The sequence below is a fragment of the Heterodontus francisci genome, chromosome 8 (genome assembly GCF_036365525.1).
Source record: "Heterodontus francisci isolate sHetFra1 chromosome 8, sHetFra1.hap1, whole genome shotgun sequence".
NCBI classification, from domain to species: domain Eukaryota; kingdom Metazoa; phylum Chordata; class Chondrichthyes; order Heterodontiformes; family Heterodontidae; genus Heterodontus; species Heterodontus francisci.
Genome location: NC_090378.1, coordinates 79,998,694 through 80,024,749, shown reverse-complemented (window position 1 = coordinate 80,024,749; position 26,056 = coordinate 79,998,694). Strand labels below are relative to the sequence as shown.

At 44.1% G+C, this 26,056-nt stretch overlaps 1 protein-coding gene across 9 annotated transcripts in view; it reads right to left on the bottom strand.

Annotated features, from left to right (window-relative positions):
• The window catches only part of axdnd1 (axonemal dynein light chain domain containing 1), a 344,655-nt gene that overhangs the window by 118,774 nt on the left and 199,825 nt on the right, over positions 1–26,056 (bottom strand). For all 9 annotated transcript variants that reach the window (XM_068037450.1, XM_068037454.1, XM_068037449.1 and 6 more), the window contains 2 exons: positions 23,582–23,681; positions 5,534–5,724 (listed from right to left, as the gene is read on the bottom strand). In XM_068037450.1, the coding sequence (XP_067893551.1) occupies positions 5,534–5,724; positions 23,582–23,681 (291 nt within the window). The remainder of the gene's footprint in view (positions 1–5,533; positions 5,725–23,581; positions 23,682–26,056) is intronic.

Here is a 26,056-nt window from a genome sequence, read left to right as displayed (position 1 = left end):
ATTAACTGGTGAATTACTGTCCACTCCTTGCTCTCAGGTCTGTGAGGAGAACTCTGTTTCCTCATCAGTAGCTCATTCTTTAAATAGTAGCAATCAGGGACTCTCTCTGCTTCACTTTTAGACTGGTTAGCTTGTGCTAACTCGCACAATACTGGGTCGGCTCACTAAGCCTCACCTAGGGAAAATCCATTTAATTCATTCCCTGGGTCTCCTAACTTTCAAAAGAAAGTCTTGGATAGGTAGACCTCATAGTCCTCTGCCTGCAGTGCCAATGTAGTCTCCTCTGGGGGAGCTGGTTTGATCATGGCCTGATCCACTACACATTCAGCGAAACTGCAGGGGACCATCTGCTGACATTGCCCTGTCTCTCTGACCTCCTGCAGTCTTTCTTTCACTACTTGTGGGGGCTACCACCTTCACCTCTGCCAGATCATTACCTAGGAGCAGGTCAATCCCGTCCACAGGCAAACTAGGGAGAATCCCTAAGGTCACTGGTCCCGAAACTAGGTCACACTCCAGGTGCAACCGGTGAAAAGGTACAGGCATACACTGCCCTCCAATACCATTCACACCATTCCGGTGTTCACTGCAATCTCTGGGGGAATGGTCAGGCCTTTTTCCAGTAAAAGGAATCGAGTAACCCCTTTGTCCCTGAGAATCACTATGGGCTTGCTTGGCTCACTCAAGGGGTATGGGGTTACTTTCCCTTCAAACACAGTGGCGCAGTGGTTAGCACCGCAGCTTCACAGCTCCAGCGACCCGGGTTCAATTCTGGGTACTGCCTGTGTGGAGTTTGCAAGTTCTCCCTGTGTCTGTGTGGGTTTCCTCCGGGCGCTCCGGTTTCCTCCCACATGCCAAAGACTTGCTGGTTGATAGGTTAATTGGCCATTATAAATTGCCCCTAGTATAGGTAGGTGGTAGGGTTCTCCAGGTGCTCCGGTTTCCTCCCACAAGCCAAAAGACCTGCAGGTTGATAGGTAAATTGGCCATTATAAATTGTCACTAGTTTAAGTAGGTGATAGGGACAGGGATGTTTGGTAGGAATATGGGATTAGTGTAGGATTAGTATAAATGGGTGGTTGATGGACGGCACAGACTCGGTGGGCCGAAGGGCCTGTTTCAGTGCTGTATCTCTAATCTAATCTAAAAAAAATATATAGTAACAGGTGGGGACAGGTAGGAATATGGAATTAGTGTAGGATTAGTATAAATGGGTGGTTGATGGTCGGCACAGACTCGGTGGGCCGAAGGGCCTGTTTCAGTGCTGTATCTCTAAACTAAACTAAACAAAACCCTGATAGCCTTCAGGAATCATGTTAGCTTTTCCTGCACTGGCCGTACTAAGTTTCCTGGGTTGCACTCTTACTGCTGTGAAAGCCACAGCTTGTTCTGCTGTGCATTCCATCAGGGGCCCTTCTCCTTCACTAAGCGTGTGTGCCCTGATTAACGCTACCAGTTTTCCCTTTAGATTCCAGCAGTCAGCTTTTAAATGTCCTGCTTTATTACAATGGAAGCACACAGGTCTCCGGATCTCACTCTTGCTCACAGCACCTTCCTTTTTGGCTGGAGGAGGCCCCCCTGTGTCTCCTGCTTTCCTTTATCTCCCAGGACTGCCTGGGTGGAGATCACCTTCCCATCCTTTGTCCTTTTCGGATTTGTGGGGGTGATTAGGAAAGGTTCTCCCCTGGGAAACCGACTTATAAATTAAACCAAACTCATCGGCCAGAACGGCTGCTTGTCGGGTTCTCTGAACCTGCTTCTCCTCTACATGGGTCTTTATGGTATGTGGGAGAGAGTGTTTAACTTACTCTAACAGAATTACTTCCCTTACATTCTCATAGCTGAGCTGTACTTTAAGAGCCCTCAGCTACTGGTCAAAAGCCAGCTGCTTACTTCTTTCAAACCCCAGATAAGTTTGACTAGCTTGTTTCTTGAGTGTTCTAAACTTTTGGCGATAGGCTTCGGGTACTAATTCATATGCCCCGAGGATAGCATTTTTGGTCAGTTCATAACTTGATGAACTCTCATCTGGCAACAGCGAATAAACCTCATAGGCTTTTCCAGTTAGCTTGCTTTGCAGTAAAAGAGACCAGGTCTCAGCTGGCCATTTTAGCTGCCTTGCCAGTTTCTCAAAGGACACAAAACAATGCCTCCACTTCTTCCTCATTGAATTTTGGGATTAGTTGAGCACGTTTTAGCAATTGCCCTGAATTATACTCCTCCATATTGGCCATGCTTTCACTGGGGTTACTCTGTCGCCCCCTAGTTAACTCTTGCCACTTCAACACTCTTTCTTTGCATTCTTTCTAGAATATTCCTTCTCTCTTTCTCTCCTGCCTTTCATTTTCTTCACGTTCCTTCTGGAAGGCTCTTTCTTTCTCTTCCTGTTCCTTCTGGAAGGCTCTCTCCTTCTCCCTCTCCTGCCTCTCTCTCTTTCTTTCCGTTTCCTCTAATTCAAGTTTCCCATGTTCCAATTGTATCTTTGCTAACAGTACTCTGCCGGGGTCTGCTTCTAACACTGCCTCTGCTTCTTCAGATTCAAGGAAAAAATGGTTGGCCACTCGCCTTAGGAGTTCAGATTTCCTAGACTTGCCACATACAGTGATCCCACACTGCTCAGCCATTTTCCTCAACTCCTCCATAGACAGTGCTTTTAACCTATCCCAAGTTACTTCACCCTGGCTTGGAGAGCTACTAGCTTCAGGTGCAGACATGTTAGCATTCAATCACACACAACCAAAAGAAAACCTGTATTAAAATCTTGCTTTTTTTTGACTGGGAACAATTTGGCTTCCCACTTCCAATTCCTCTTGTTTGTCTGGGGGTAAAACTCCAGACACCAGCACCCAAATTTCTGTTACGACCGGGTGAGAAATGTGTCTAGGGGTCCCTTTCAGCCTTCACCTGTTCTTACTGTTACAGGGTTTTTATTTTTCAACACACTGTATTTTAAGCTCCCCCTTGATGAATCCTTGTTCACCGCTTTCCAATTATAAGGCAAAGAAATGAGCACAAACAGGCTTTCTTTGGTTTAAAGAAGAAAGGTGAAATTTATTCAAACTTAAACTAAAAACTCTACTTTCGTTAATGCCTAATGATACACACCATGCCTCAAGCGAGCATGCATACGTGATACGCAAATGCAAATAGAGACAGAAAAGAGCAGAAGAAAAATAATGGGGAAAGGTGTGAGGCAATATCTGAAGAGTTTGTTATGGTTCTTTGAGCTTACTCTAGAGTCCTTTTGTAGGCTGATCTTGCTTTTCGTTGGGGCCCAGTATTCTTCTTAAACCTTGTTCACTGTAGGAGACTTTTCTCTCTTGGAGTTCATGTGTCTTCAGTGGCTTCAGTTCCATGAGAAAGAGATGGGAGCAGACAGGAGAGAGATGTTCTCAATCCAGGAGCCAGGAACTTTTCTGTCTTCAAACACACTATTTCTCCAATTTAAAACTTCCAGTTCAAAATTCTGCAACAGCCAGTTTGTCATGTGACTAAACTGGTCTGACCACCTCCGTTCTGTGTATTGGGAGCAGGGACTGGTTCCTTTGTTCCAACACTGTCTGCTAGTATGCAAAAATATCTTTCCGACTAGGGGCCAGTCAATTCCTTGCAATAGGCCCTCTTTTCTTCCCAGCAACAATTTGAAGTTTAATGTCCATGTGGCAAAATTAATGTGCCTCATTCTTGGCAGGTGGGGGCCTGCATGACAATAGTATGACCATTTAGATCAGGTTGCCAAAACGCTGTTCCATGGATCGCATGTGGACCCTGAGCTCTGATAGACCGAAGTGGTCAGGACCCGTACAAGTTAGTCCTATTTGCGTTTGGGACATCCTTTTTTTTGCACATCTCTTGCAGGTTTTCTTATTTTCAAAATTCTCATTATGTGTATGGTAAAAAATGTTCCTAAAATCTTGAAGAACCAACTGAGATTATGAATAACACCTAATCAACTGAAACAGTGCGAAGAATCCCCTTCCCACAATCAGTGTTCAGCTCTGTTCACTTAACTGTTTTACAGTCTAAATTCCCACTTCATTTCAAATCACTCACACTTGGAGCAATGTGTAACTTCAGTAATGAACTGCAGTTTTCAGTTCTATTCACCAGACATAGGGTAGTCACAGAAGAAAAAAAGGGGAAATGTGATGGCAGGTTGTGACAGTATACTGAAGCTTCCAAAGGCAAATCTTAGAATGGGTTGAGGACACTCACTCAGCCTGCCCAAATCCCCCTGAAGCCTCTTTGTTTCCTCCTCATAACTCACATTCCCACCCAGTTTTGTGTCATTCGCAAACTTGGAAATATTACAATTGGTCCCCACATCCAAATCATTGATATAGATTGTGAACAGCTAGGGCCCAAGCACTGATCCTTGCAGTGAGGTCAGTGCATGCAGGTCAGAACGAGGCAGCAGCAGGCTTTGTGAAAGAAATGGATTGTACTCTTTATCCAGCATCCAGAGCGATGGCATAGAGCTGTTCAAGCATTCAGTCCCAGATATAGAGCTGTTTCTCCATCACTATGGATGGTGGGTAACAAGCTTCACAAAAGCCACTTTCACAAAGCTCTCTGTATGCTCCCGCTGACCTGCATACATTAACCTTACAAAAGTGATGGGTCCAAAAGAGTTTGGGGATAGAAAGAGCGCAAGCTGCAAGAGGAAGCACCAGTGATTCAGATTCAGTGAAAGTTCCAGTGCCAGCAACTTTGCAACAGTTGTTTCCTGTTTCAAGTTGTAAAAAGGTTGGTGCATTGAAGATTGAAGTTCATGATTTAGGAGAGTCCATGGTCTGAGAATGTCTCTTGTATATCTTACCATGCAAGTTATTTGGGGATTTCAATAAGTGTCCTTTTTTGGGGAGTGCCTGTTTATGCAGGTTTCACTGTATTTCTTATTTGCAAGATTATCCTGTTTAAATTTTGTCGGCCCGGAGGTTTGAAAATAACTTATGGTGAACAAATCCCAAATCCGAACACCAAGATTTATCATACCTGCACCAAGATATATGCAAATTAATGTATTTAAACTTGATGTTAGCCCCACTCCAGAGACTTGAGCACATAGTCTAGGCAAATGCTCCAGTGTAGTCTGGAGGGGCTGCTGCACTGTCAAAGGTGCTGTCTTTCAAACGTGATGGCAAACCGAAGGACCATCTGCCCTCTCAGGTGGATGTAAAATAGGGGCGATTCAAAGAAGAACTGGGGAGTTCTCCTGGAGTCCTGGTCAACATTTATCCTTCAACCCAAGACTAAAATAGTTGACACAATCATTTGCTGTGCACAAATTGGCTGCTGAGTTTCCTATAGTACAACAGTACTATACAGTATTGGCTGTAAAGTTCTTTGGGACAACATGAGATCATGAAAGATACTACATAAACGCTAATTCTTTCTTTCTTTCCAGAATATAATGGCAAGCACAGTCAAATATTTGTCTATACAGTAAAGTCAATGATAAGTTTTAGAAACTGCCTCATTATTTTTGAATGGTTAAAAGCCTTCTGGTAATTCAGGCCAACTCTGTCCATACCGGTACATTTGTGTTGATAAGATATTCAGCTCACTAGCCACCATCAGAGCTTTCTCCTCCAGTTTTGCAGGTGTATCTGGAGTAGATAGGTGTTTGAAGTATGTTTTTCTGGTGTTAGCAGCTGGGTCAAGCACCATATAGAGCAATAGATCTACCAGCAAGTGGCTCATTGCACTTTGAATGATGGCAATCTGGATGATAAAAAAATAAAAGGGTATGGTTGAACTATATAAACATATTAAACATTTTGTACTTCCTCCAAGTCTAACGTTTACTTCTTATGACAATTTATTGTCACTCTTTTTCCATCATGCCTTTCCATAATACTTTTGTCACTTCTTCAGTTACACTTTGTTGATTTAAACAGTAATGAACCAGAACTGGAGAGGCAGAAAACATACAAGCCAGAGCACCGGTGCAGTCAGACTATTTATGGTTTTCAAGCAAAAATAGACAGATTCATGAAATTCAATTTCTTAACTGGAGGTCCCAGAATACCATGCAATAAATTATGGCCCAGATTTTGCCATTAGTGGCGAAGCAATGGCACTCACCACTAACCTCAAAAAAACTACCCAAAAAGATCTAGCAATATCTATGGCGGGAATTTCCCCTATGCCAATGGCAGATTAAATCTGGTGCCAAGTGAAGATGATGTCTTGGCATGCAGCAGCAGTGATGTTAAAAAGCAGGTAGGGAATCAATCAAATTGAAGTATTCACATACAGCCAACCAGCAAGTTAAAAGCCTTTAAAATCCTTCACTTACAATTTAAATTTTCAGATAGTGATATAAAGGTATTAAGATAGAGGCTAAAATAAAGATAAAGCCTTTTTATAAATTATGTTTTTAAAAATATGTGGATTATTTTTATTATTATTATGGAGAAATTTGACAATCCACAAGTATAAAATTAGTTTTTCAGGGTCAGTAAGGGTGTTTAGAATAATTATTATGAAGTTAGTACAGTGTTGAAAATCCAGTTACACCTCTTTCAACAAGGTGTATCTTTTACAGCAAGACTAAGGGCTCGATTTTGTGGAGGATGTGGGGCTCCCGACGTCGGGCCAAAAGGCAGGAGGATCCCACCTCGGTCTTTTCGCGTTCCCCAAACCCCGCCCCAGGGTGGGAAGGCCATCATCGGCCTATCCCGGCCAGGGAAAACCGCTTGGCGATGGGGCGGCGATGGGCCCTCCATGCCCCCGCCCCCACCCCCACCACCCGTTGTGAAACTATGGGCTCCCCCGCCTCTGACCCCATCTCAGGGGGGCCCATAAAATTCAGCCCTAAAAGCGTAGAAGTGGAAGTTCTCGACCATTCATGATTGCAAGGGAGATTGCAATCTGTGGGAATCTCAACAGCACATCCAATGGAGGACCGTAGATTCACTGACAGCAACTTCTGGATTTCCACATTATTCTGTGCATGTCTGAACTCCTGAAGTTGCTGTCAGTTTGACTGGAGTAATGATGGTGAACCCTGACAGTTTCATTGTCATTACCACAGCAAAATCCACTGAATTTGATTTATTAACTCATCATAAATCTTTGGTCTTGGTAATTTATTGTGCATTTTATGGCAAAACAGCGCATCCCCTGGATCCTTGTGAACTGCTCTGGCTTGTAAGAGCCCTCCTTGGATACACTGCAGGGCTATTTTCATGTCACTACCACCCATTTGCATTTAAAATAATGCAGCAGGTAGTTATGCCAATTTACTACCGAATTTCTGTCCATCTCAATTTTCGGACAGACTTCCATCCAGGCAGCCAGAGATCCTGTGGGAAACAGGCAGGAGGCTTTTAATATATGCAAATTGGGATCAGATGATGAAATTGAGACCCCAGTGCATTTTCCTCTCCTGCCCACATTAACACTGCTATTTCATGATTCTACCCACCAACCATATGTCATTACGGTGGTACATCAGAAGGAAGACACTCTTAATGAAAACTAAAGGGATCTTCAGCTACAATCAGGGAATAATGAGTGGAGATAATTTATGGAAGGTTGCTAGTGAGTTTTGTACCTCAAAAGCTGCCAAAATGAAATTTATATTTTTCTGTACACGCGATACCTGCTGCTGTAAGGTAGTTGTTGTTCTCAACTGGTATCTCTCTCCACTTTAAGATGCTGCTGCAGGCCTTAACATTTGACTGCTATGCCTGATTTCCCAGCTCCAGATCAGTAAGTCGCCTGTTGGGGAGCACATTTCATGATGGCAGCTCACTGACACATTATAATGAGAACCCAAGATCAAATGGATCAGGTCCTTATCACTCCTCCGAACAGCCACTGGGTATGCTCACAAGAAATATATGTTACTTCTAATTAGGTAGGGGGAGCAGCACCTTGGACTAGGTTGTTTTGATTTACTTCTATTTTACTTTAAGCCAATCAAAGAAAAGTAAAAGCACAACAGAAACAGCATGGCAGAAAGTATATGCTATGTTTACAGAAAATGTATATATTATCAGGACTTCTAGTTTATGGTGACTTACCAAGTATTATTCCATGGAAGATAGAATCACAAAATGTTATAACACAAAAGCAGGCCAATTGGTCCATTCTGTCTGAAAGAGCTATCCATATAATCACATTCTCTTGCCCTTTCCCTGTATTATTTTTTATTTCCAATTATTTTGCCATTTCCCAGTTAAAAGCTATTATGAATTCATCTGTCCATATTTTTGGCAGGTTACTCCATGTCATAGGATTCCATAGGTATTATAGCATGGAAAAAGGCCATTTGGCCAAACCAGTCTCTATTGGTGTTTATCCTTGAACTTTGCAAGTTTACTTATTGTGTACATGTTTGCACATATTTGCACATAATGGGCTGAATTTAAAGATTACACTGCCGGTCCTGGCAGCAGGCCTGGAAATGGGCACCATTCCCACGTGGACGGCTGACCAACCACAATTACATGGCAGGTGGTCATTTTGCATATTGGAGACGAGTGCCCCCCAAACAGGTGCATTGTCACGCAGGATGCCTTTGATTCACCCTGTGCCTTATCGACAACCTTGTAAATAGGGCCCGAGCCATTTGCTCACTATGCAAGCTTGATATTGAAATAGGGCAAATCAAAGGCATCCTGCGTGACAATGGCTATCCTGATCAGATCATTTCTCACTCTATATCGTGCAAACTTATGAATGGGCCTAAGGCTGTCATTTTCAGCCCTGAAAAGTGTCCAGTCTACCTCAGATTACCCTGGAAGGGTAATGTATCCCAAAAATTTGAGCAACAGGTGAAGCTAGCTGTTTCACGCTGCTACTATGCAGTAGCAACACATGTGGTGTTCACCACTAACAGGCTGCTGCCGTCAAGCCGACGTTCTGCCTATCACACAAATGAGTAATGTGATATATGAATTTCAATGCTAGTGTGATGCTAGGGATATAGGCCATGCATCCCAAAGACTGGCGGATCATATCAAACAACATGTCCCTTCCGCTGTTCATAACGGGCAAGGTACAGGCCGTTCCCAACCAGCCCATGCTTGCAAAACTCAAAACACAGTGTCCAACATTAGATGTGATTCCACGATTGGACAACATTTGCTAAATAATCCTCAGTGTGCTAGGAATTACACTGACAACCAATTTAAGATTGTCAGTCAGGCTCGCAGTGTGGCATATTTGCGCGCACTGGAAGCTACATATATTGATACACAGGGCCCTGTACTTTGTAGACAGAAAAAACATGTACACATTGCGCCTGGTTCAGCTAAACAAAATAAGTGACAGCTATTCGCTGGTTCATTCCTCGGGGCAATGACTTGACCAATCAGAGTCAAGCTGCCTGGTTTAAATTTCAAACAAAGCTTGCCAGTTAACTGTCAGTCACTATAAGCTGGTGCATTCTCCATGGCAATGCCTCTACCAATCAGAGTCCACTTGCCAAGCAATCAGCACTTTCTTCTCATACAGAATAAAGTTGTTGCTTCTCCTTACATTGCCATTCTTGCAAAATGTTCTGATGAGTGCAAGATGAAAAGCTTCAACCAAATATCTCTATTTTCAGCAATACTCAAGTTCAGTACTACCAAACAACTAAAGGAATTACGTTAGATATCCACCAGTCCTCTGTCACTACACCTTTTTCTAACAAAGTATTAAATATTTGTAGTAATGCCTAGAACCATAGAAAAAAATTACGACACAGAAGGAGGCCATTCAGCCCGTCGTGTCCGCACCGGCTGAAAAAACTAGCCTCCCAATCAAATCCCACTTTCCAGCACCTGGTCCATAGCCTTTCTGGCTACAGCATTTCAGGTGTATGTCCAGATACCTTTTAAAAGAATTGAGGGTTTCTGCCTCCACCACTGTTCCTGGCAGTGAATTCCAGACACCCACCAGCCTCTGGGTGAAATAATCTTCCTCATGTACCCTCTAATCCTTCTACCAATTACCTTAAATCTGTGCCCCCTGGTAATTGACCTCTCCGCTAGGGGAAACAGGTCCTTCCTGTCTACTCGATCTAGGCCCCTCATAATTTTGTACACATCAATGAAGTCACCCCTCAGCCTCCTCTGTTCTAAGGAAAACAACCCTCGCCTATCTAATCTTTCCTCATAGCTGCAACTTTCAAGCCCTGGCAACATTCTTGTAACACTCCTCTGTACTCTCTCCAGAGCAATTATGTCTCTTCTGTAATGTGGTGACCAGAACTGTACACAATACTCCAACTGAGGCCTAACCAGTGTTTTACACTATTCCAGCATTACATCCCTGCTTTTGAATTCTATACCTCGGCCAATAAAGGAAAGCAATCCATATGCCTTCTTCACAACTCTGTCTACTTGTCCTGCCACCTTCAGGGACCTGTGGACATGCACTCCAAGGTCTCTCACTTCTACCCCTCTCAATATCCTCCCATTTATTGTGTATTCCCTCACTTCATTTGCCCTCCCCAGATGTATTACCTCACACTTATCTGGATTGAATTCCATTTGCCACTTTTCCGCCCACTCAACCAAACCATCGCTATCTTTCTGGAGTCTACAGCTATCTGCTTTACTATCAACTACATGGCCAATGTTTGTGTCATCAACAAATTTCCCAATTGCCAGGTCACCTCTCAGCTTCTTAAAATTTGCCTTCCCCCAATTTAGAACTCTTACTCCTGTTTTATCTTTGTCCTTTTCCATGATTATGCTAAAACTAACTGTATTATGGTCACTATCTCCAAAATGGTCACCCACTGTTACTTCCTCCACTTGCCCAACTTCATTACTGAAGACTAAATTGAGAATTGCGCCCCCACTCGTTGGGCTTGTTACGTGCTGGCTAAAAAAGTTCTCTTGAACTATAGTTTTTGCACTCATAAATTTGCCTACATATTTGTTCTTCTACCTCCCTCTCACTATTTGGGGGTCTATAGTACGCTCCTAGTTGTGTGGCTGCCCCTTTTTTATTTCTGAGCTCCACCCATATGGCCTCATTTGATGATTTGCCTCTGCTATCTTGTTCATAGATTCATAGATGCAATCCATCCAGACCAGGGGTTTTATCCTCTTTGAGTTTGATTAGTTTATTTAATACATCCCTTTTTTATTTTAAATGCACTTATCTAATTACTCATCATTCAATGTTATGTCTACCTGTTCTATCTCCATGGTAAATACTGAAGCAAAATAATTATTTAATATTTCTGCAATCTATTTACCTTTACTTGTGGCTGTCTGTCGATCCCTTCATGGTCCTATTCCTAACCCAGCCTATTTACTTTTTTTTATGTTCCTTGATAACTTAACTTCATAATTTCTCTTTGCCTTACGAATTGTTTTTTTGACTTCTCTTCTAATTTCTTCGCATTCTCAAATCTATCCACATAATTAAAGTCCCTCATCCCTGGAGCCATTCTTGTAAATCTTTACTGTCCCCTCTCCAAAGGCTTCATATCCTTCCTAAAGTGTGATGCCCTCCAGTTGAGGCTGAACCAGAGTTTTATAAAGTTTCATTATAACTTCCTTGCTTTTCTATTCTATGCCTCTATTGATAAAGCCCAAGATCCCGTATGCCTTTTTAATTAGGTTCTCAACCGGCTCTGCAACCTTCAATGATTTTTGCACATAAAGCTTTGGGTCTCTCTGATTCTGCACCCCTTTGCAATTGTATCCTTTTTTATATTGCCTCTCCTCGTTCTTCCAATCAAAATGTATCATGTCATACCTCTCTGCATTAAATTTCATCTACCTGCGTCTGCCCATTCCATCAGCCTATGTCCTCTTGAAATCTATCACTATCCTCCTCACAGTTCAAAATACTTCCAGATTTTGGGTCATTTTGGAAATTTTGAAATTGTGCCCTGTACACCCAATTCTAGGTAATTATTATAAATCAAGAAAAGCAGTGGTCCTTGTACCCACCCCTGAGGAAACCACTGTACACCGTCATCCAGTCCGAAAAACAACCATTCACCACTACTCTATTTCCTGTCACTCAGCCAACTTCGTATCAATTCTGCCACTGTCAATTTTTTTGCCATGGTCTTCACCTTTGCTGGCAGGTCTATTATGCAGCATTTTATCAAGCACCTTTTGGAAGTCCATATATACCAAATCAACCGCATTACTCTCATCAACCCGTTCTGTTACCTCATCAAAACACTCAATCAAGTTAGTTAAATATGATTTGCCTTTAACAAATCTGTGCTGGCTTTCACTAATTTATCCGCACTTGTCCAAGTGACTGTTAATTTTGTCCCAGATTATTGTTTCTAAAAGCTTTCCCACCACCAAGGTTAAACTGACTGGCCTGTAGTTGCTGGGTTTATCCTTACACCCTTTTTTGAACAAGGGTGTAACATTTGCAATTCTCCAGTCCTATGGCACCACCCCTGTATCTAAGGAGAATTGGAAGATTATGGCCAGTACCTCTGCATTTGCCACCCTTACTTCCCTCAGCATCCTTGGATGCATCCCATCGATCCTGGTAACTTATTGACTTAAAGTACAGTTAGCCTTTCTAATAACTCACTTTGTCAATTTTTAGCCCATCCAGTTTCACAACCACCTCCTTTTTTACTATGACTTTGACAGTGTCTTCTTCCTTGGTAAAGACAGATGCAAAGTACTCATTTAGCACCTCATCTATGCCGTCTGCCTCCATGCATAGATCCCCTTTTTTGGTCACTAATCATGCCCAACCCTCCCCATACTACCCTTTTCGTATTTATTTTGGAAGATTTCTGAATTCCCTTTTATGTTAGTTGCCAGTCTCTTCTCATGCTCTCTCTTTGCCTCTCTTATTTCATTGATCACTTCCCCTCTGAACTTTCTATATTCAGCATAGTTCTCACTTGTATTATCAACCTGACATCTGTCATAACACCCTTTTTCTGCTTCAACTTACTCTCTATCCCTCTCATCATCCAGGGAGCTCTGACTTTGGTTGCCCTACCTTTCCCACTCATGGGAATGTATCTCGACTGTACCTGAAATAACTATTCTTTAAAGGCAACTCATTGTTTCGATACAGTTTTGCCTGACAATCTATGATTCCAATTTACCGAGGACAGATTGATTCTCACCCCGATGAAATTGGTCCCCTGCCAATTTCTACTCTAGATCACTCCTTGTCCTTTTCCATGGCTAACCTAAACCTTATGATACAATAATAACTGTTCCTTAAATGTTCGCTGACATACACCTGATCCACTTGTCCCACCTCACTCCCCAGAACCAGATCCAGCAATGCCTCCTTCCTTATTCGGCCGGAAACATACTAGCTGGAATTTAACACTGGGCGCGAGGCCCCGCCCACTGGCCAAATAGTCGGGGGTGAGCCCTCCTTGGCCGTGCTTGGGGAGCCATGCCGAGATTTTTTGCTCGCCAGGCTCTCAAATGGCCTTGGGCAGGACTTCCATCTCCTTGAGGCAGGAAGTCCCGCCTAATGGAGCTGCCAGCCAATCAGTGGGACAGCAGCTCTTAGTCCCAGCAAAACCACCAGGAGTGGTTGCCATTGCTGGGACCACACCCAGACGTTGGGAGATCGAGGAAGGATGGCCCTGGAACAAAGGTAAGTTTTTAGAGCCTCGCTAGGGACAATCGGCCGGGCCCTGGCAAGGCAAGTGGGGTTGGTTGTGGGGTGGGGGGAGGGGGTGACGGAAGTTTGTGTGATGGGAGCAGTTGCGGTTTCGGGAGCAACCTTCTGCAGGGCACAGAATGCCTGATCAGGAGGGCCCACACCCCAGCCTGCAAAAAAGCCGCCAGGTTTTACCTGGTGATGTTCTTGGGGCATTTGCCATCCACCCGCTGTGGGTATAATACCAGTGGTGGTGGGAGGAGGCCCTTAAGTGGCAGTTAATAGGCCTGGGATGGGCGGGCCATTTCTCGCCGCCGCCACCCTGCATAAAATTGCAGTAGGGGCAGGAAGGCGTCAGGAACAGTCCCCCCCCCCACCTCCCACTCAATTTTAAGCCACTCCCTGCCACCATCCCACTCGTTGGGGGGCCATAAAATTACTATAAACTGATCAAGAAAATTCCCCTGAACACACTTCAGAAACTCTTCCCCCCTGCCCTTTATACTATTACTATGCCAGTCCACATTAGGATAATTGAAAACTCCTATCTCTGCAACTTCCCTGCAAATTTGCTCTTCCATATCTTTCCCACTTGTTGATTGCTGATAGAATACACCCAGTAGTGTTATAGTACTTCTGTTGTTTCTTCATTCTAGTCAAATTGATTCAGTCCTTGACCCTTCCAGGACAGATTCTCCCTCCAGCACTTTAATATTCTCCTTCATCATTACAGCCACACTTCCTCCTTTCTTTCCTTCCCTCTTTCCTGACCTTGTATCCCAGAATATTTAGTACCCAGTCCTGCCCTTTTTGAGCCAAGTCTCTGTTACCACCATAACATCATATTTCTGTGTGGCTATTTGCACCTGCAGCTCTCAAACCTCATTTACTATTCTCCGTGTGTTTACATACATGCAATGTAAACCTAATCTGTTTAGGTGAAACCCATCTGGCCTGTATAGGTCCCACGTTCGCCCAGAACCAGTCCCAGTGTCTCAAGAATCTAAAGCTCTCCCTCCTGCGCCATCTCTCCAGCCACACATTCATCTGCTCTATACTCACTTGCATGTGGTACAGGAAATAATTTGGCGATTACTACCTTTGAAGTCCTGCTTGCTAGTTACTTGCCTAGATCCCTAAATTCTACTGGCAGGACCTCATCCCTCTTTCTATCTGTGTCATTGGCACGGATATGGACCATGACCTCTGGCTCTTCACCCTCACCCCTCAGATTTCTCTGCAGCCGCTCAGTTACATCCTTGACCCTGGCACCAGGGAGGCAACATACCATCCTGGATTCACATGTGCAGCCACAGAAACATCTATTTGTTCCCCTAACTATAGAATCTCTTAACCTATTGCTTTCCCAATCTTCCTCATGCTTCACTGTACAGTTGAGCTACCTGTGGTGCTGTGGACTTGGCTTTGGTTGCACTCCCCAGATGAACCATCAATCTCACCAGTATTCAAAACTGAATATTGGTTGGACAGTGAGATGCACTAAGGGGCTTCCTGCACTACCTGCTTGGTCCTGCTTGACTGCCTGGCAGTCACCCATTCCTTCCCTGCCTGAACACCCTTAATCTGCAGGGTGACCACATCCAGACATGTGCTATCCACATAGCTCTCAGCCTCATAGATGCAGCATAGTCCCGCCAACTGCTGCTCAATGCTCGAAACCTGGAGCTCGAGCTCTTCTAGCTGATGACATCTCCTACATATGTGGTCGCCCAGGATATGAGAAGCATCCTGGAGTTCCCATATGGCATAGGATATGCACTCCATGGGACTGAGGTGCCCTGCCATGCCTCCATTTATTAGGCTAACCAAACTGATGCTTGTGCTCACTCCATCCCCAAACTCCTTCTGGTCTGCGTTCCTTACCTCTGGGCTCTCTGAACAACCAATCACCTATCTCCTGTCGTGTCACATCACTACTTGTTTTTTTGTTGATTTGTTCTCGCAGTACTCTCTCTGTCTTTCCCTGACCACACCCCCTAATCCCACCACTGCTTTTAACTGTTGATGTCCAGCACTGCTTTCCGTCAGGATTGCTCATGTTGGAGTTTATTATATGAGTGTGGAGATGGATGCTTGATAGACAGAGAAAGAAGGTTGGGAGTTTGAGTTACGTGACATAAAATATTAGGGGAGAAGAAGGATCGAAGAAAGAAACCATAAAGATTTGGTGATGGTCAGTGGAAAAGTACTTAGATACTGTGACACACCTTTCCTGTTCTGCACAGGTAATGGAAAGCCCACCTGTGAGCCAAACCTAACATTACAGTATTCTTGAGTTCTGCCAGTACTGCAAAAGGTGGTAAGAAACAATGGTTCTAAAGTCTAACAGCACTGGGAGTTGTGTCCTAGAATTTAGCAGCATGGGGGACCCAGCCAAAATATGCCCCAATCTTACCTGCTCGCTCACCCCACTGATCTCTCACAATAAGCTCCAGCTAGACCTTTGATTTCTGATGATTTGATTGCCTGCCTACCCAGGTCTCCTCTCCAACTCCTTGCTTGTGACATTATCCTTTTATATTGCTCACCTGTGCCAGCTGCTTTACACTGGAAGTAGGGCTGGAAGATATTGGTGGCAGCAGTAGTGGGAGCATGAAGGTAAGAAGGAACATAGGGTGGAATTGGAGGTCACAACAGGGAGATGAGACAAGGAGCAGGGCAGGGAGATGAAACTGAAAGGTGGGGAAGAGGATTTTGGCAGCTACAGATTGAGAGAGGGGAACAAAGCAGATGGCTACAAGGCCCGAGGGTATGGTGCTATTTTGACAAAATGGAGTGGAGGATAGCAGAAGTAATTAACCCTCATCTTAGCCAAGCACCACCCCCTCAAACCGTCATGTTCCCTCACCCTCTGCTCTTCCGTCCATTATTCCAACCCCTAACTCTTCTCATGTCCTGACTATGTCACTTTCCCTTCCCATGACCCCAGGCACATCTCTGTTCTTCCTCTGCTTTTCACTACTGTATTCCCTCCCTTCCCCCTTCGATCCCCTTCTCCATTTTCCCCTGCATCATCCCCCCCACTTATCTTCTCATCCCATTTCCATCATTCTTCCCCAACTGCTTTTCCCCCTCCCCTTCATTCCTCTGAACCTTCACCACCCTTCCTCCATGCCCTCATTCCTGTTCCTTCTCCCTCGCACCCTATACTTCCTCTGCAATGCTTCCCTTTGTCCTTTCCTTTCCGCTATCTCCATCCCATCATCACCACTCTTGTCAGCCTTCCTGTTTCCCTAATACCCACACCCACCCTTCACTCTCCTCTGCCCTGGGAGTCAGTCATACTCGACGAGATCCCCACAACCCAGCTGGCACCTGTTTGCTTTTCAAATCGCTTTCTGGCATCTGACAGGTCAATGTTAACCGTACAACTATGAATGCATCTTTCTTCATGCGGTGGACAGTGTATAATCACCGTCCTTTCAGTCCAACTCTGCAACTCAGTCGTCCCACTACCAGCCTGATGCTGCAGCCTGCCTCCTCCAACCCAGAAAATTGGCAAGCCACTCCTTCCCTGCACCAACTAGAGAGAGCACTGCTGGATCTAGTAATGGGAAATTAATCAGAGCAGATAAGAGAAATAAGCATCGGGGTTTAAGATGGTTTCAGATAAAGATTGAGGAGGACATACGTAAGCAAAGACCAAAGTCATAAATTGGAATAATACTGATTTTAAGGGAAGTGGAACTAGGGAAAATAAATTGGAAAAATTTTATTGACAAGGAAATAGAGCAGCAGTGGGAAGCATTTAAAATGTTGATCAATGGAGCTCAGAAATATATCCCACTAAAATGCAAGAACGAACTAGCTAGAAAGAAGTAAGGGTAAAATTGAAATTAAAGATAAAGACATACAGTAAGTACCTGGACATCAAAGGAGAAGATGTCAACAGTGGATATGAAAAGGTTAGGAAACGAGTCAAAAACAATTTGGAAGGCAAAGAGAAACTACAAAATTGAGTTATCAAGGAATATAAAAAGAAATAGTAAAGTATTCTACAGACACAAATAATAAAAGAAACATCAGGATAGGGATATGACCTCTAAGGAATATATACGATAAACTCAGACTGCGAATTAGCAGGAACAGTAAAGTAATTACTTGCCTCAGTGTTAATCAGGGAGGTGAGCATGGTAGGCATAATATTAGAAGAGATCAAAAATCCTTGCAGTACCCCGTTAGTAACGGCCAACCATCCTGAGAATGATTTGTTTATTCCTACTCTCTGCTTTCTGTCTATTAACCAATTCGTAATCCATACTAGTATATTACCCCCAATCCCATGTGCTCTAATTCTGTTTACTAACCTCCTCTGGGAGACCTTACCAAAAGCCTTTTGAAAACCCAAATATACCACATCCACTGGTTCTCCTATATCTATGCTACAAGTAACATCCTCAAAAAAAGTCCAACAGGTTTGTCAAGCATGATTTCCCTTTCATAAATCCATGTTGACACTTCCCAATTTTACCATTATTTTCTAAGTGTCCAGTTATCACATCCTTTATAATAGATTCTAACATTTTCCCTACTACTGACATCAAACTAACACTCTGTAGTTCTCCATTCTCCCTCTCTCTCCCTTCTTAAATAGTGGGGTTACATTTGCTGCTTTCCAATCTGCAAAAACCTTTCCAGAATCTATAGAATTTTGAAAGATAACCACTATCTCTATAGCCATCTCCTTCAACACTCTGGGATATAGCTCATCTGGTCCAGGGGATTTATCAACCTTCAATCCAGTTAATTCTTCAAGTACTACCCTTTATTAATACCAATTTCTTTCAGTTCCTCAGTTTCACAAGTCCCTTGGTTGCCTAGCATTTCTGGGATGTTTTCTGTAACTTCTTCCGTGAAGACAGACACTAAGTAATTGTTTAGTTTCTCTGCCATTTCCCTGTTCTCCACTATAAATTCTCCTGTCTCCACTTGTAATGGGCCCACATTTGTCCTAGCTAATCTTTTCCTTTTCATGTACCTAAAGAAGCTTCTACAGTCCACCTTTATGTTTCTCGCCAGCTTGCATTCATATTCTCTTTTCCCTTTCTTTATCAGTTTCTTGGTCACCCTTTGCTGGGATCTAAATTGTTCCAATCCTCAGGCTTACCACTTTTTCTGGCATCCTTATAAGTAATATAAGTGATTAACTCCACTCCTATTGAGGTATTCCAGAAAGACTTCCCAGAAAAACCGAAGGAATGTGGCATGGAGAGTATATTGCAGGACAGGCGCAGATACAAAACAATTAGGGAGACAGTGTTTGCAAGCCCTAGGGTCTGAAACGCCTGCTGGTGCAATATCCAAGGCACCCAGGCAGAACAAGGTGTGCAGTAACTGCGGGCTCTCTCACCCACCGAGTAGATGCCCAGATTTGCAGACACGTGCAAGGCATGTGGGTTTAGAGAGCACTGGGCCAAACTTAGCAGAAGGTCCAGCAACAGGGACACAGGGAGAAGCCAGAGCAGGCAGCACTCAAACTGCAGAAGTATGACACCCAGAGGCAAAGGAAGGCAAGCCACTTCCAGGCATCGCCAAAAGGACAGACCCATCCACAACTACGGGAACAACCGACCAAAATGGATGAGGTAGATCGAGGTGAAGACACTACAGATGAACAGCTATTTAACATGATCACCTTAACAGAACAAGTTCATTCCGTTAACAAAACTGAAGCTTTTGCAACACTCCAGATTGTCTGCCCCAGTAAGGCTGGACAGCATTGATTGAGAGTGAAGATTGACACTGGTGCAAGTGCCAACACGCTACCTTTCTGCAGCCTCAAGGACACGTACCATAAGGTATGGAAGTCTGTGGTCTAACCCACAAGCGTGAAGCTAATGGCATACAATGGCTTGACTATAATGGGACTAGGTTCCCTAGGCATGGAATCTAGGTACAAAGAGTCAACATGATCTACTCAGATATTTTGCATCGTAGATGTGTCAGGACCAGCAATAGCAGGGTTGCCAGCATGCAACGAACTTAACATGGTCACCACCCATGAGCTGACCCAGTCAGAAGCCCACAACAGTCAAAACAGGTACACACCCATTGGATCAGTACAAGACCTCCAGTGGCTGTATCCACACCGATTTGGCACAGTTGGGAATTTCCATGGGGACGCAGTCCTACACCTTAAAGAAGATGTAATTATGTCAATTGGCCCGCCGTGAAAATGCAGCATGCACATTCAAGAAAATTTAAAGATGGAACTGGATGGATTGGAAAAGCAAGGCATCAGCAAGGACATTGACCAGATGGTGAGATCTTGTGATGAATGTCAGGAACACCAGGCTAGTCAACAAATAGAGCCTTTCCAACCACATGACATACCAACATCACCATGGATGGGTGCAGCTCCAACAACATTCAAGAAGCTTGACACCATCTAGGACATCTGCTTTATAGGCACCCCATCCACAAACATTCACTCCCTCCACCACCGACGCACAGTGGCAGTAGTGTGTACCATCTACAAGATGCACTGCAGCAATGCACCAAGGCTCCTTAGACACCACCTCCCAAACCCGCGACCTCTACCAACTAGAAGGACAAGGGGTAGCAAATGCATGGGAACACCACCACCTGGCAAGTTCCCCTCCAAGTCACACACCATCCTGACTTGAAACTATATCGCCGTTCATTCACTGTCACTGGGTCAAAATCCTGGAACTCCCTTCCTAACAGCACTGTGGGTGTACCTACCTCACATGGACTGCAGCGGTTCAAGAAGCAGCTCACCACCACCTTCTCAAGGTAATTAGGGATGGGCAATAAAAGCTGGCCTTGCCAGCAGTGCCCACATCCCTTGAATGAATTTTTTAAAAACCATGGATAAAGACAGCAATGACTATCACTCCAAATTCGCTGTTGTGCAGAAGCTTCAAGACACATCAAGTACAGCAGTGGCCAACACCGTTCGTGCTATTTTAATCTTTATGGTGCCCAGGACACATGTAGTGTCCGACAACGGCCCACAATACACCGGAAAACCGTTTCAGGAAATGTTGTGAACGATGGTCCAACTACGTTACATCAACACTCAGATATCCTCGTTCAAATGGGATGGCTGAATGTATGGTCAGGACAGTCAAATCGCCGGTTTGACGTTGCGTTAATGCACCTTTGCGCAACTGTCATTAGACTCCGGATTCTCGTCACCTGCTGAGATTACGCTTGATCAACTGGTGAGAACCACACTACCAAGTTACCATGTCACCAATTCATCCTTGATCGCAGACCGGTTACATCAGAGAACAAGATAAGATGAAAGATGCACATGACATACATGTGGGTGCAGAATTACTGCCACTATACATAGGCCAGAAGGTGAGGGTCCTTCACCTACAAGAACAGACATGGATCCCAGCAGAGGTGTCCAAGCTGTGCAAAGAATTGTATAAGGTTACAGCATCAAATGGTGCAATACTATGAAGGAATCTATCTCCCCTCAGGGGACTCTCTGTTAGCCATGCACAACCAGCATCGCCTATGCATACCTATACATGTCTTGAAGATGAAGAGACAACAAACAACATACCAACAATTGAAGACAATCCTCCCAAACACAATCTTCAGGAGGAGAGGATGGACAGTTCGACAACACAACAACGTCATTGTCACAAGGTCTGGTCGGGTCAGCCGACAGCCAATATGGTTCCAAGCGTAGACAATACCTTGAAGAGGAGTGTTCCAAATGTTCTTACTACAGTTGAATGTTTTATGTAAATAGTGTTATAGTTGTCAAATTTCTTATATCTCATAAGGGTTGCTTATTCATGTACATATTAATGTTATATTGTATGGGGTTGTCATTTAATGGAAGGGGAATATTGTGAATTTGTTAGTATGTTAAATATAGTTTAAATACATGTTTATGCTAATCTATAGGTCATCACAAGAAGTGATGCAATGTCATGTGATTCCATTCTCCTGCACAGTTACTTAGCATGTGTAAACTGAAGCAATAAGTCCCCATTAAAGCCCACCATTCAAACCTTTATGCCTGCCCTTCAGCTTCATTTGTATTAGTCTAGAAAGAGATAATACAACATCAACAGCCATATCCTTAGAGGGTAGCCCTTGTTTCCAAGGAGCCACCCGCTCACTCTGCTTAGAGATGTGAAGACTCATGGGAAAGGTAACTGCTGCAGAATGCAGCTTCCAGGATATCTTGCATAGACATGCATGAAAACCTTCCAGTCATCTCATAGCGGCTGAACATTGATGGAGTGGAATCCCTTCCAATTGACAAAAGACTGCTGGTTGATCTGAGGGCACCTTGATTGCAAGGTCTATGACTCCCTGTACCTGCGGAAATCTAACCACTACAGCAAATCAGAGTACCCTCTGGTTCTGACTGGCCCCATCAGTAACAAAGTGGAAGTAAGTGACAGCCCTGGCATCGGTCACCTGAGAGATGCATTTGTGTGCAGCAGATTGTAAAATCTTGCAGATGTTATGAGCAGGTCCCTTGAAGGAGCCAGAGGCAAAGGATTTTAGTATTGCCTCTTTTGAGCTGGATCTGTGACTATCCCCTCTCCTATGGAGCATCATGTAGCTTAGGAGAAGGCACCTGCTACTCTTCCTGTTCCTCATCAAAGGTCGAAGCTTAGTCCATGCTGTAGTGAAGGCTGACAGCAGCAAGGTGTAGATCAAGGTGAGTAAAGTCCAAGACAGCCGAAATGACTTTCAAAATGTTGGAGTACATTCTGTAAGCAAAAAGGAAGCTGCTGTGCAGTTTCAGAATTTAAAGGCTTTCCAGCCTGTCAATTTCACAGAGCAATCAATCTCTGTTGCACTATCGCCTTGTTGGCCCTGGCGAGATTCATTCAGCTTAGGAAACCCGTGTGCTGGTTGTTAAAGCCAGAACACTGGGTGTTAAATTCAGAATAAATTGCCTCCTTACATATTCAAATGACTGACCAAACATTCCCACAGCAGTTTCTTGCGCATCCCCAAACATGACCGGTCAAAGGCAGAAGTGTGCGGAATCATGTCAGGTCTCTGACATGTTGGCATTTTTTTGAAATTTAATTCCCCACCCCATGCTGGAACCCCGCCCGCCGCCCCACCCCCCACCGCCCCACCCCCCACACTTACAAGTTTAAGTTCTGTGCTAAGTGTCTACATGGGGTACAGAAGCACAGGGATCTACAGATATAGATACACAAATCACTGAAAATAGCAATGCAGGTTAATGAGGCTATATAAATAGCAAAGAAAGCACAGGGTTCATTTCTAGAGGGATATAGTTGAAAAGCAAAGAACTAATGTCAAACTTGTATAGAACCTTGGTTAGACCACACTTAGAATAGTGTGAACAGTTTTGGTCTCCATTTGGAACAAGGATATAGAGGCGCAAAAAATATTTACTAGAATGACGTCAGAACTGAAAGGTTGTACCTATCAGGAAAGATTGAACTGGCTGGAATTTTTTTCTCTCGATCTGACAGGGGTATTTAAGATTATGAAAGGGTTTGATAACATTGGAGTACAGATGCTTCCACTTGCGGGAGAGACCAGACTAGATCATAAATGTAAAACAGTCACTAATAAATCCAAGAAGGAATTCAGGAAAAACATATCTAACCCGAGAATCGTTAGAATGTTGAACTCGCAAACACAAGTAGTTGAGGCGACTAGCAGAGATGCATTTAAGGGGAAGCTAGATAAGCACATAAGGGAGAAAGAAATAGATGGATATGTTGATGGGGTTATATAAAGAAGGGTGGCACGAAGCTCATTTGGCACATAAACACCAGCATGGACCTGTTTCATCAAATGGTCTGTTACTGTGCTGTAAATGCTATGCATGCAAACTTGACCCTGAAACCAGCCTTCTCGCTCCTGGTCAGAATCTGCAGTCTCCCTTCTCCTATAACCAGACTCTTCACCCCTAGCACGGCACTGTAACCAATCTCTTCAATCCTAACGTGACTCTGCAGCATATCTTCCTGCCCCTCATTAAATGAACATATTTCCCATGGCTTACCTGCTGTGTGAGTTTGGTGTCCTTGTGGGTTATCATCTTAAATAGTGTCAACAACCAGTCCTGCATCTTATGAATCACTTCTCCAAGTTGCAGACTAGAACTAGGAAAATAAAGAAAACAGCTAAGTTTTTTTTAATATTTCATAGTAGAAGACAATATTGTTTCAATGTGTTACTGTTTTATGTTTAGTTTAGTTTAGTTTAGAGATACAGCACTGAAACAAGCCCTTCGGCCCACCGAGTCTGTGCCGACCATCAACCACCCATTTATACTAATCCTACACTAATTCCATATTCCTACCACATCCCCACCTGTCCCTATATTTCCCTACCACCTACCTATACTAGGGGCAATTGCTACCTATCAACCTGCAAGTCTTTGGCATGTGGGAGGAAACCGGAGCATTTATCACGAGAAAACTATATTTTCTCCCCATATTTATCAGAACTTGGTATTAAATGGCTCAATTTAACTTATTCCACCCCCCCCACCATAGTACTGTATACTATACACAGGAATTCTTATAAAAAAACAGTGAACCTTGCCTAAAGTACACAGAAACCATGATCACTGCCATCATCATTGAATGGCATTGAGGAGAGGGGGATTTGGTTTGGTCTATTAGCAGCAAGACTCCAGTAGCAGCAGACTTGGAGGCAGTATGAATGGCAATCAAGCAAGATGGAAGGAAGAAATAGATGGCAATGGAAGGAAGAGGAAAGGGAAGAAATGGATGGCTATGAAGGGGGGAGGGCAGAAGAATCAGCTTCAACTGAGGCATTTGGAGGAGGAAAGAAACTGCCAGTGTGAACATGGGAAAGGAGGTCCATTTTAGATGGAGTGGGGGAAGTGAGGAGAAAGAAGAGTGCCAGCTTGAACTAGGTTGAGGAGAATAGGAATGCCAGGTTGAACTGAGGAGGAGAGGAAGAAGGTAGTTCATATGAACCAAAGGAGGAGGGAGGGTCTGTGTAAAAGGGTGAGGAGCTGGATGGTGTACAATGGGGGGAATTTTAATGTAGGTGTAGGTTTGGATGTGGGTGGGGGAGGAGGTCAGGAAAAATGTGAGTGCGAAGGGAAGCTGTCTCCAACCCATTGACTTTCACAATTAACCATTAGGCTGCATGTGCACAAGCCCATCGGTAGAGCCAGCTTGTCAATTTCAATGTGTTAATCACTCAGTTACAACAGTATTAACTTACTGTTTGCAATTTAAGTGTGAGTCCATGGGTTTCCTGGAAATAACCAGTGAAAGCAAGGTTGAGGGGACTGAAGACATGACAGGGAAATTTGCCAATAAGTACAGAAACCTCCCAGCTGCTTTCTTACCTGCTTGTGCTAAGAGTTTACTTTTACAACTTTGAAGGTTTGTACATCTGAATTGCACTTTGGAGCTCTGATGTATCAGATCAGCATGGGTGCTGCATATCCTGTGTTACTTCTGACTTCAGATGAGAACCAAAATGACAAGCACCACCAGGAGCAAGAGCAGGAGTAGGAGCAGCAACAGCCTGCTGCTCACAGACCTGCAGCTCCCTGGAAGAGAGGGGATCAGCTCACAACAGGCCATACCCGGCACATAGGCAGAGGATAAGCTTCCTCAACATGCTGGAACAGTAGTGTCTCAGAAGGCTTCTGGTCTTGCGCTGGGTGATGGCACACATTTACAGCCTGTCGGAACAAGACGGTGCTCCAAGTGGACCTAGTGGCCATGTTTTAGCAATGATTGTCAAAATCGCCACTGTCCTCAACGTCTTTGCCTCTGGATCTTTCCAGGCTCTGCCAGAGATAGTTGCAGGATCTCACAGTCGGCAGCCCACAAATTCACAAAACAAATGCCTGATGACTTGCTTGCTAGGGCGTGCAATTATGTCAACCTTGACTGTGATAATGCCAGTAAAAACGAGCGGGTGCTCCGTATTGCGGCTCTGGCTGGTTTCCCACAAATACTGGGCATCATCAACTGCATGCATATGGAAATTTAGGCACCCTCAGATCACCCAGGAGGGGTTGTCAACCATAATGGCTTCCACTCCATCAGTGTGCAGCTGGTGTGCGACCACAAAGAGATCTTTATACATATGTGTGCAAAATTCCCGGTTAGATTCCATGATGTTTTCATCCTGTTGCAGTCCACCCTCCTTGATCTCCTTGTACCTCAAAGTACTCACTGTCTGTCTGCTTGGAGACAGGGGGTACTCACTTAAAATGTGGCTGATAACACCTTGGTTAGGAGGAACCTAACCAATACAATGAAAGCCATATGTGTCATTGAGCAAGTCATTGGAATGCTGAAGATGCATGCTGCACAACGTTGCACAGCAGTGAGGTTTGAACCTGGAGGAGGAACAACATACATAGCACAAGGCCTCTTCAAGGAGGAGACAGAGGAGGAGGTTGAGGAGGATGATGCAGAATGTGGTGCAGACAATGTACCAGTAGGGGTGCTCATTGCTGCCTAGGATGCTCTCATTATTG